The 12,685-nt window shown below is 42.4% G+C and overlaps 1 protein-coding gene across 4 annotated transcripts in view; it reads left to right on the top strand.

The window, feature by feature from the left end:
- Positions 1–12,685, top strand: part of DUSP8 (dual specificity phosphatase 8) — a 123,270-nt gene that overhangs the window by 58,060 nt on the left and 52,525 nt on the right. For all 4 annotated transcript variants that reach the window (XM_061610118.1, XM_061610119.1, XM_061610120.1 and 1 more), the window contains one exon: positions 2,995–3,133. In XM_061610118.1, the coding sequence (XP_061466102.1) occupies positions 2,995–3,133 (139 nt within the window). The remainder of the gene's footprint in view (positions 1–2,994; positions 3,134–12,685) is intronic.

Here is a 12,685-nt window from a genome sequence, read left to right as displayed (position 1 = left end):
AAACCAGTATTTGGAAGCTGTCTTATACTGAGTCAGACCATTGGTCCATCTTGCTCAATATTGTCTACACTGATTGGCAGTGGCTCTCTAGGATTTCAGACTGAGTCAGAGCCCAACCTCTACTGTTGAGCTGTGACCCTTCCCTATATTGGATCTGTGTGTTTGTATTGCTAATAACAGCTCTGGGAGGGATTTGGATAGAATCTGTAGGGTTGGGGAAAGAAAGGAAAAGACCCCTGCCTTAAACCCCACAGCTTCAATTCTACTCCCAGGGAGTGTGCAACAGTTTTAGATAAAGAAAATTACAGGCTCAGGCTCAGATCTCCTGCATTGTGTCTAGTTGAGCCCATAGACTCACATCACAAACTTAGTAATTTCCTCTCACCAAGGACTTGAACTGTAGTTTTGTGTGTGGAGCTAGGAATAGTAAAGAAAGAATTCTTCAAGCCTCCAGTAAACTACAGTTCCCAGCATTCTTTAAGAGAAACATTTTACTAGGGCATGTAATCACTGAATACTGCTTTCCGTAGCCCTCCATTGAACAGTGGATTGAAAACGAACTTGATTTTAAGTGTCTTTCAAAGCTAATCAAACACATGCTAAGAGGCTATCTGGAATGTAATGGAAAGAGCTATTTAATTCTTTCCCCCAATTGGCTAGCTTCTCTCTCTTTCTCTGGCTCGCTTTGTTTCACTGCAGCTGCCTTTCTCTGACAGCTGAATGATAGATGTGCTTTGCGCCAGAGGGCGGAAGGCCGCCAGCTCAGAAGGCCGGCGTATGCCACCCATCAGCCTATTCAGTGGATGCACTGAGCCGTGGCACTGTGAGGATTTTATCAGCCTTTAATGCATTAACCTTTCATTAGGTACAGCAGTCCCTGACTGTGCCTCACACTCTCTACCTCTATGCATGCCATTGCCTAGGTCTTGTCATCAGATGGGAAGCCCTTTTGTCCCTACTTGGGGATCCAATGATACATTCTTTCAAACCTGGTGAACCTCATGCCTTTTTTCCTGCACATGTGCCAAAATACCTGAGTCAGGGCTGCTTACTTGTGTTGGTGTAGAGAAAATAGCGTTGGAGAAATCTTCCTGTAACCTTCTCTGCTTTCTGTTTTAATCTGCACGCATGCCCAAACACACACACTCTTTCATGCCCACGCAGCATTTTGGGTCATGTACTGATCCTGTTAAGAACTGAGAAGGCAACTGATTGCAGGCCAGATGGCAAAGAACAGCTTATTCTAATGCTGGGGATGGGAGTAGATGGTCTCTACAACTTAGAACAGCCTTCGTCAACCTGGTGTCCGCCGTCTGTTTTGGATTACGATTCCCATCGGCCCCAGCCAGCTCAGCCAAGGGGTATTGTAGTCTAAACATCTGGAGGGCACTGGGTTGGTGAAGATTGCCTTAGAAGGTATGTGTTTTCTGCCCTTATTTTGAAAAAGGGGTTAGCTGTGCTGATGGAGGCCTGGTCGCAGTCTTCTAACTCTAACCCCCCCTTTTTAGGGCCCCCACAAACACTTGATTCCCATGCCCCCATCATTATACAAAAAAACTGACAAGTGCCACTAGTTTTAGTAAAATGCTTTGATTCTTGAGAACCTATAAAAATGTTACCTCTGATAGTCTGGGAGGTGACAAAAGGGTACAGAATAGGAGCATGAAAATGTGGAGTCGAGAGAAAGAGTACACACATCCACCCTGGTTCTCTAGCTTTTATTTCTGTGGGTGCATGGGGAGTTATCGTGGTGTTGTTGACCTTTACAAATAAAGCGTGTCAAGAGGAAGTCTCTTCTCATGCTTTGGCTGAAATATATGTAAGGGGACTTTGCACATCTCCTCTGCAGAGAGGGAAGCATGAGCTCCATGCAGATCTGTAATGACTATGTCTCCCCACAGGTACAGTGTGCGGATTCCCATTTCACACATTTTGTAGGAAGTGTGAAAAAAGGGGGGCATTTGCACTTCCTCTGCAATCACTTATTTCTGAAGCACCCCTCAGTTTTGTGGTAGTGGTTGCATCCTTCATGTCCAATATATCCCCACCTATTATTAGCTCCACTATCTTCATCTGTCAGATGCATCCTACTCCTTTAAACAACTCTGCTTTTTCTCCCTTGCTGAAGGGAGTTGTAATCCAAAACATCTGGAGGGCACTAGGTTGGCAAAAGCAGGCTTAGCCCTTAGTCCTTGTCTCTTTTTGAAACTAAGCCTGGGTACAATGTAACTGAAATGAATGCATATTCTTCCACTGTTAGTTGCCTCCGTTTTCCTACCCTCCTTCTCTTGCTTCCCCTGTGGTCAAATGTTGGATTATAAGCTCCTGGGCAGGGACCTGACATTTGTTTGGTAAAGCAGCATGCACAGCTTAGCATTACTTTATAAATACCTGACTGCATGGGATGCTAATAGTGTGAAGACAGAGGTAGTTGTCGGCAAGATGGCTAAATTAGTATTTATGGTGGAAATACTAATTCAGCCATCTTGCCATCAACTGTCTCTGTCTTCACGCTATTAACGTCAATTAACATTTGAGTAATTGAATATTATTTGTAATGCAGTGGTGCTGAGAAGTCTTCTTTCCTCCAGCCCTGCACCCCAAGCTCCAGATGACTGGACACTCGATTGTACTGTACCCAGTTCCTGAATTACGTTTTCTGAACCATGTTCCTCACTGTGTTCTGCCTGTAAACACTGGGCCTGGCCTAACCTGACTGTCCTTTACTAACATAGATGGGCAACAGAGTTTCTGTATCTTACAAAAACCATAATAAGACATTCTATTATGTTTTTTGCAACTGCTAACAGCTTTTTCATATCCGTCCATCCCCTTCCTGCTTTTTCTTCAAGCCATTTTTAAGTGAGGAGAACTCACATGAAGGATTGGGGAGAACCATTGTCCCTTTGGGTTGCTCAGTTTTCTTTGTTTTGAAAGCTGTAGCAATAATATTTATGGATTAACATTAGTATTATTGTGGCACTTCTCTTTCAGGTAGAGGCTGAAGAGCACCAAGTTGTGGTGGTTTACGACCAGAGCACGCGGGATGCAAATGGACTGGCAGCCGACAGCTTCCTCTCCATTCTCCTAGGCAAGCTGGAAAGCTGCTTCCACAATGTCTCCATCCTCACAGGTAAGAATTGGCAGCAATACACTGAAAAACGGAAATTCTACATATTAAACATATGGTGGGGGGGGAGGGGAGCATTTCAGAGGATAAAGGTTGGTGGTAGAGAACCAGTGACTATGTTGTCTTGCCATTTAGTATTCTTCAGGTAGGCAGGTTTGCCTTACTAGTCATGTTTTTTTTTAGGAAAATAGGAAGTAAAATAGGACATATTCCTGCATTTCCTGAAATCCCTGTCATTTCTTTACCAGTTTTCGCAAGAGTAGAAGCGCTGCCAGACTGAACGTTATTACAGTGTCCACACATATTGATAGTGATAATATAGAACATCATCAGTAGAGTCTATTTCCCTGCAATTTACGCTAGACACAAGCCCCAAATCTGATGTTGTAACTAATAGTCCTGCGTTGATGGGCCAAACTCTGGGTAACTGTCCCTCCATCTCTTGTGTCACTTCTGAATTTAATTGTGCTGTTATTAAGAAGGGACCTTTACTAAGGGATGGGATGATGTGTTATGGCATCAAGACTGATGCTGGAATATGAGAGAGGAATCTTCAGGGAGCCATTATTACAATACCTGTCTCTCTCTAGGTCTCAAGTGCCTTGGGGCTGGTAGCATATGCTCTAAATAGCAACCTGTATTCCTGAAAGTGCTTTACCCCAGTCAGTTCATGAATCTTTGTAAACATAGCTCTTTGTCAGTTGCTGAAAAGGTAACATTGTCTGAAGTGGAATGTCAGTGCAAATAGAATTTTTGAAGGAAAAATAGTTCTTTGTGGTAGGAAAGGGGATCCTAATTTCACACTTGTGAAAGTTGTGGAGGTGATGTGCTACTACAGGGCTGGGGAGCCTGTGGCCCTCTAGATGATGCTGGACTACAACTCCCATCATCCTTGATCATTGGCCAAGCTGGCTAGTGCTGATGGGAAATGGAGACTACATTCACTACATTTATTCCAGTGTTATTCTACTTTAAACAGTAATGGCTTCCCACAAAGAATTCTGGGAAGTGTAGTTTGTGAAGGATGCTGATTGTTGTTTTGTTGTTGTTATGTGCCTTCAAGTCGATTATGACTTATGGCGATCCTATGAATCAGCGACCTCCAATCGCATCTGTCATGAACCACCCTGTTCAGATCTTGTAAGTTCAGGTCTGTGGCTTTTTTATGGAATCAATCCATCTCTTGTTTGGCCTTCCTCTTTTTCTACTCCCTTCTGTTTTCCCCAGCATTATTGTCTTTTCTAGTAAATCAGGTCTTCTCATTATGTGTCCAAAGTATGATAACCTTAGTTTCATCATTTTACCTTCTAGTGATAGTTCTGGTTTAATTTGTTCTAACACCCAATTATTTGTCTTTTTTGCAGTCCATGGTATGCGCAAAGCTCTCCTCTAGCACCACATTTCCAATGAGTTGATTTTTCTCTTATCCACCTTTTGCGTTGTCCAACTTTCACATCCATACACAGAGATCGGGAATACCATGGTTTGAATGATCCTGACTTTGGTGTTCAGTGATACATCTTTGCATTTGAGGACCTTTTCTAGTTGTCTCATAGGTGCCCTCCCCAGTCCTAGCCTTCTTCTGATTTCTGGACTATTGTCTCCATTTTGGTTAATGACTGTGCCAAGTTATTGGTAATCCTTGACAAATTCAATGTCCTCATTGTCAACTTTAAAGTTACATAAATCTTCTGTTGTCATTACTTTAGTCTTTTTGACATTTAGCTGTAATCCTGCTTTTGTACTTTTCTCTTTAACTTTCATCAGCATTCATTTCAAATCATTACTGGTTTCTGCTAATAGTATGGTGTTGTCTGCATATCTTAAATTATTGGTATTTCTCCCTCCAATTTTCACACCTCCTTCCTCTTGGTCCAATCCTGCTTTCCGTATGATATGTTCTGCGTACAGATTAAACAAATAGGGTGATAAAATACACCCCTGTCTCTCACCCTTTCCGATGGGGAACCAATCGGTTTCACCATATTCTGTCCTTACAGTAGCCTCTTGTCCAGAGTATAGGTTGTGAATCAGGACAATCAGATGCTGTGGTACCCCCATTTCTTTTAAAGCATTCCATAGTTTTTCATGATCTACACAATCAAACGCTTTGCTGTAATCTATAAAGAACAAGGTGATTTTGTTCTGAAATTCCTTGCTCTATTCCATTATCCAACGTATGTTTGCAGTATGCTGATGACACGCAGCTCTATCTCTCCTTCAAATCTTCACCGAGGTTGGCTGTAGAAACCCTATCCTAGTGCCTGGAATTGGTGAGTGGCTAGATTGGAAGGAATAAGCTGAAGCTGAACCCTGACAAAACCGAGGTACTGTTTGTGGGAGACAAGGGAAGGTTGGGGGATGTTGACCTGGTGCTCAATGGGGTACAATTGCCCCTGAAAGACCAGGTCCGCATCCTGGGGGTCATTCTTGACTCCCAGCTGTCCATGGAGGCTCAGGTCTCAGCTGTGAGCCAGGCGGCGCTGTATCAACTCCTTCTGATACGGAGGCTGTGCCCCTACCTTTCCAACCATCTGCTCCCATCTGTGGTACATGCCCTGGTCTCCTCTCGCCTACACTACTGTAATGTGCTCTACAAGGGATTACCCTTGAAAACGGTCCGGAAGCTGCAACTGGTACAGAATGCAGCGGCTCGCCTGATTAAAGGCAGCCGCCGGCGAGATCACATCACCCCAGTGCTGAAGGAGTTGCACTGGTTACCAGTTGTTTTCCGGGCCCAATTCAAGGTGTTGGTTCTGGCCTTTAAAACCCCATACGGTTTTGGCCCAGTCTATCTGAAGGAGTGCCTCCAACATCATCAGGGATGCCGCTCAACAAGATCAGCCTCAAAAGGCCTTCTCTCTATCCCACCAGTTAAAACAGCTAGACTGGTGAGAACTAGGGAGAGGGCTTTTTCAATTGTGGCCCCCACTTTGTGGAATTCCCTTCCAAATGATCTCTGCCATGCCCCCTCTATGATGAGCTTCTGCTGGGCCTTGAAGACCTGGCTCTTCAGGCAGGCTTTTGGGGTGGGTTAGGTTTTATTATTATTGTTGAGATTTTTAATGTTTTAATGTATTTGTATGTTTTTATTTTGTACGTCGCCCAGAGTGGCTGGACAGCCAGCCAGATGGGCAACTAATAAATTTAATAAATAAATAAAATAAATAAATATGATCTCTGGTGCCTCTTCCCTTTCTAAATCCAGCTTAGACATCTGGCATTTCTCGCTCCATATACGGCAAGAGCCTTTGTTGTAGAATCTTGAGTGTTACTTTACTTGCATGGGATATTAAGACAATAATTCAATAATTACTGCATTCCCTGGGATCCCCTTTCTTTGGAATTGGGATATATATTGAACGCTTCCAGTCTGTGGGCCATTGTTTAGTTTTCCATATTTCTTGGCAAATTTTTGTCAAAATTTGGTCAGATTCAGTCTCAGTAGCTTGTAGCAACTCTATTGGTATTCCATCTGTTCCTGGTGATTTGCTTGTTCCAACTATTTTAAGAGCAGCTTTTACCTCACATTTTAAAATTTCTGGTTCTTCATCATACGGTTCCTCCGTGAATGAATCTGTCATCCTTGCATCTCTTTTATAGAGTTCTTCAGTGTATTGCTTCCATCTTCCTTTTATTTCATCTCGGTCAGTCATGATTATTCAACATCCCTACTCTTGGTTTAAATTTCCCTTTCATTTCTCTAATCTTTTGGAATAGGGCTCTTGTTCTACCCTTTTTGTTGTCCTATTTCTATACAATAACTATTGTAATAGTTCTCTTTGTCCCTACGTACTAGTCGCTGTATTGTTGCATTTAGGGTTCTGACCGTGTTTCTATCTCCTTTTGCATTCCTTCTCTCTAACCATTTTAAGAGTTCAGTCATCCATTGAGGTCTTTCTCTCTTTTTAAGTAGAGGTATTGTCTTTTTGCATTCTTCCCTTATAATGTCTCAGACTTCACTCCATAGTTCTTCTGGTTCTCTGTCAAGTAAGCTTAAATCCTCAAACCTGTTCCTCATTTGATCTTTATATTCTTCTGGGATGTTATTTAAATTGTATTTTGGCATTATGATTGCTTTGTTCTTCTTCTTTACCTTTACTCTCATTTTCGATATTACCAGTTCATGATCTGTACTGCAGTCTACTCCTGGTTTTTGCAGAAAGTATGGAACTTCTCCATCTTCTGTTGCCAATTATATAATCAATTTGATTCCTATATTGACCATCTGGTGATGTCCACGTGTACAGTCGTCTTTTCGGTAGCTCAAAAAATGTGTTCGCAAGAAACAAATTATTGGCTGCACAGAATTCAATAAGTCTTTCTCCTGCTTCATTAGTGTCTCCTAAGCCCAATTTCCCCACAATGCCTGGTTCTTCTCTGTTCCCTACTTTTGCATTCCAGTCCCCCATGATTATCATCATATCTTGTTTTGGTGTGTGATCAATTTCCTCCTGTACTTCTGCGTAAAATCTCACCAATTCTTCTTCTGCTTTTGACGTTGTTGCATAGACTTGGATGATGGTTATGTTACTAGGTTTCCCGTTTAATCTCATTGATATCACTTGCTTAGACCTTGCATTGTAGCTCCTAATTGCTTTTGCTACATCACTTCTCACGATTAAAGCAACTCTTTTCTTCTAATAGGAGTCTCCTAACAACTCTCAGCACCCTTCACGTACTTCCCTTTCCAGGATTCTTTGGAAGAAGCCATGACAGTTTAAAGTAGAATATATTATTGTGTGAATGTGGCCAGAATCCAACAACATCTGGAGGGCCACAGGCTTCCCACTCCTGTGCTACTAGGAAAATTGACAGCCTTGAGCAGGAATTCAGCTAGGATTCAAGAACCAAAGTCTTCTCACCTGCAAACACACACGGATTTTTAAGTGGCTGTCAAAGGTTAAGACAAGGATGCGCAATGATGCTACTGAGGTTAAAGTATCAGGTGCTCTGTAACTTAAAAGGGGGTGGGAATATGCAGCGTTCCTTCAAATCCAAGCTTTCATATTTATTTATTTATTTATTTATTTATTTATTAAATTTATATACCGCCCGACTAGCAATAGCTGCACCTTTTGGGGATTCTTGATTAGATACGGTTATTCGCAAAGTCTAGTTACCTTGCCTGCTTCCTATGAAGCTAGGGTATGTGAGGGAGATACCTGCTGTTCTCTCCTTCACTCTTAACATTGAACAGGAAGTGATGTTCAATATGGGCATGTATTCTGGAATGAGAATCTTCCAGATATGAGGATCTTGTGGTTTTTATTCAGTTGCTACTTGTTATGGCCCTTTGGGTTTATGAATCCTATTCCCCTACTTAAAGATGTAAAATTTCTGGAAATTTTGAAACCATAGTAGAAAAATTTTGGGCTTTTTTTTATTCAGATGTGGGGGAACAGAAGTGGGAGAATGATTAAATATATGCAATTTATTATCAAGCCAAAGCTTACTTTAAGAACATGAAATGTATTATGTATCATTTAGATAGTAGATAAAATTGTATTGTTTGGTATATTTATGAAATGTATATATCCTTAATTTTAATTCAAGTAATAACTTTAAAGGGGCAGAAGGCAAAGTTATGGGAGGTAGGCTCATCAGTGGCTATTATTCATGATGGCTAGGTAGAACCTTCATGTTCAGATGTAGTGTAACTTGAAATACTGGGGAGCACCATTGGAAGAGAAGGCTGCATAATTTTGGCTATGGGTTATTGGAATAAATTGCTCTAAAGCAGTGGTTCTTAACCTGGGGTGCACGTACCCCCAGGGGTGTGAGGAACTTTTTCTAGGTGTGCGAGGCCCAACCAAAGATTTTGGAAAACTGTCATTTATCTTAGCTAAGTTAGTCTAAAACACACAGTAAAATAAAATAAAATAAAAATGAACGGTATTTTTTCAGGGGTGAGAGAGCATATTTTGGAAATCCAAGGGGTGCTGGCCGTGAAAAAGGTTAAGAACCACTGCTCTAAAGAAAGCAGGAACCACCTGCCCCACACTTGGTCACATGACTGTTCTGTGCCATTGACCATGGGATAGTTATGTATGTTGTGCCAGGATTGGGGGGGATTGCTAGATAGATAGTATCTTCCCATAAGACCAAGTTTCCCCAATGTCAGTTTTGCCCAGTAGAGGGGAGTGTTTCTACATCTGCAGGAATCAGCGCAGCCCAAGATTACTAACCTGAGTGTCAGTGCTTTGTCATACCACTGCAAACCTGCTTCTTTCTGTGCCTTTCCCTCTTACATGAGCCATAGCCCTGTAGCTTGTAGCCCAGGTCATGTATCAGACTCTGGTGCCAGTTCCATGAAACAAGTAATCAGCAGAGTTATGTTTATAGAACAGGACATTCAGACAAGGAGAATAGGTATGATTGCAGGGAGGCCTTGAGTCTAAAGTCGAATAATGCTCCCCCCAACCAAGAGTGGTTCAGCCATGCCTCGCCTTGTTAGTATTTATAGAGTGAATGAATGAGAAGGGCTCTTTTCCAGAACTCTTAAAAAAATCAGTGGATTCATTTGGAAAGAGGAAAAGGAGGGTGATGGTGGAGTTTTGTTGTAATGAATCAGGGTCCCTGAGGAACTCTTATCCCAAACCACAGCCCATATTGTAAAGTGGCTAAGTAAGCATGATATTCTAATTATAGGTTTTCTGTGGTGCAAACAGCTACAGTGCTAGTGAGCTCGAAGGGAAAGGGATGTGAATGAATGAAATCTTTCAAGTGGACAAAGAAAGGAAAAGGCAGGTTAAGATTTAAGCACTCATTCATCCCATATGTTCAGAAGCCAGGTCTTCTGCCTATCTTGTTACCTATGCCCCCCCATGGATTGGGACCCTAGCATGCAGGTTAGGGAGCTTTACCCTTTGGCCCCCTGCTGTGATTGCATTCTGCATCAGAAGCTCCCATCCCTGCAAAAAGTTCCCATTAACAAGAATCTGGTTTTTACCCCTATGCAAATTACAGGTACTGGATCCCCAATCTACTTTGGGTCCATAGCATGGGTAAAGGGTTAAAGCCCCACCCCCCACTAGGGCCATTGTGGATCTGACTTCCTGCACTGTTATTTTTTTGAAGAAAAGAAGCTTTTATTCAAGGTCAAGCTATGAAGCCCCATGTAGTTTGATTCTCTGTGACAAGGTGTTCTGAGATTATTTGGAGAAAGGTTTACAGTAGGGATGTGGACCAACCTCAAGATTTGGTTTGGACCCTGATTTGGCACTACTTATTTTTTATTAAATTTATATCCCTGCCTTCCTCCTAGAAGGAGCCAGGGCATACGCTATCTGTTTAAAAATAGTGCACGTATTTATTTTGCTGGGATTATACATGTTTAGAAGTCATTATAACAGCTTCCAAGGATGTTCAGTCACTGCAAAATAAACAAGTATGCTGTTTTCAAACATGACAGTGTACACAGACGTACACAGTGTTGCTACAAATTGTGCTTTTCAGTTTCACGCGCACACACATTTGGCAGAGCTGTGTCAAGTGTTGTTAAGCCCTTAGGTTCTCAACCAGCAACCCACAGCTCATAGGACAAAACTAGATGGAGATACGATGGGGCAGGGGGACAGCATTTGTTTGTTTTCAGGTCTATGCCATTCATGTTATAAAAGTGGAGAGGGAATGGAGCCTAATTTTAGCATCAAAGGGGGCGTATGAATGAAGTGAAAACAGGACGTTGGCCTAGATGGGCCACTGGCCTAATCCAGCAGGCGTATATTATGTTCTTATGAGCTGATGGCTGTGGGCATACTAGTCGCCTATAGCAAAGCGTTTTCTATTGGCCACACCTAGAGAGGCAATGGGTTGATCTGCCAATCAGTTGCAAAAATCTGTTTAAAGCTGAATTTTTAAAAAACGCACTCAAGCTGATCCCACCAGATTTTAGAATAAAAAGGGGAGGGGTTTGACTAGCATTGTGTGCCCCCATTTTCAGAAGAGAAAGGTGGAGACACACTAGAACCGGCAGAACAGTGAGCGTGTCTCTACCCAACATTCCACCAACTCTCTTTAAGAGTCTGCCATTGAAGGCACTTCGCCATTCAGCCTGTCTTCTGGAAGAAAAGGCCTCAAGCAATCGATCATACACAACTCTTCTCTTCTGATGTTAAATTAGACCTCCTCTCTCACTTTATAAGCGTGTGGCTGCTCGTATCCTGTCTAGTTTGGGACTTAGGAGTAGTTCTTGCTGAGATGTTGAACTTATGCCTGGGCTGTACCACTTCAGACTCATTTGATAGAATGTCCACAACACCCCTGCCCCCATCCCTTCACATAAAAACAAGCATATTTTCTATGAGCAGGGAATATTTTTTGGAGGGGCATTCAATAATATTACCCCCTTCCTGCAGTCTGAAGTTGTACTGCCCAGGCACAAGTTTACCACCTGAGTGGGAACTACGGCTTCATTAGCCTACCTCTGTGCTTGCATGTCTATGGGGCAATCATGAAAGGAAACTACTTCAGTAGCTTTTTCTGTCTTCTGGCAAAATCATTGACATCTCATTAGCAGCCTATGTAGCAGTTTGTGTAGTTTTATTAAAGTACATTGGAATTAATAGAACACCACCAAAGTTCACCAAGGACACAGTAAGGTTGGGAATTTAATTGTTAGCTGGGATCTTTACCTACACTCTGTGGTAAGGAACAGCCTGGTTCAAAAGGAATGAGCGCTAGTGAGTCGCCTTGAAATGGTGAAAGAAATGGACACTGGCTGTCGCTGTACACAAATGCAGGATGGAGGCACCAAAAACAAGAGCAAATTCCTCAAGAATGCCAAGGTCAGTAAGATGCAGTAAAATATTTTGCATTAAAACAGCTGTTGATTGAGCCCGATGCATTTTAGGTCTCAACAACCATTCCTAAATGGCACTTTTAAAAGACACTTTGAAGAGGAGTTTGAAATTAGAAGGTGCTGTCTTCTTTGCCCTACAAATACAAAGGGATTTTGGAATTGACATTTCTTTTTTAAGACTTTTTAAAAATGAATTGGTTTCCTCTCTTGGTTTTCTTGTTGGCAGTATCCTGTATGGCTAGTCTGGCCCTAGGCATGAGGCATGTTCAGGCATTCATCTGGACATGTGTGGGCTAAAACTGTGGATTGGGGGCAGGGGGAGACACAGAAGCCTTGCCCTGCAAAGTCTCATTGTTCATGGCCCCTCCTGCTCAGACCCCAACTTCCCAAACATTTAGTGGGGAAGGTCTGCAAGGAGCTGTTATTAGGGTTCACTTGAATAGTAGACCATTTCATTGAAGTAGACCATTTCATTGTCAGGAACCATGCCTGCCTGCACTCCTCTGTCCCCCATCCACAGAACTGGTTTTGTGTGTTCAAGCAAATGCCTGAATATGCCTATTTTTATTTATTTATTTATTTATTACATTTACACCCCTCCTTTCTTTTCATGCTAGAAACCCAAGGCAGCTTACATATGGTTCCCATCCAGGCACTGACCAGACCTGACCCTGCTTAGCTTCAGCAGGGAGCTGGCCTTCAGACCATAGCCTGGGACTATGCACCAAAGATGTGTATGAGCTGACATCACC

The sequence above is a fragment of the Rhineura floridana genome, chromosome 2 (genome assembly GCF_030035675.1).
Source record: "Rhineura floridana isolate rRhiFlo1 chromosome 2, rRhiFlo1.hap2, whole genome shotgun sequence".
NCBI classification, from domain to species: Eukaryota; Metazoa; Chordata; class Lepidosauria; order Squamata; family Rhineuridae; genus Rhineura; species Rhineura floridana.
The sequence above is the reverse complement of the archived record's forward strand: the minus strand, read 5'-3'. Positions and strand labels throughout refer to the sequence as shown.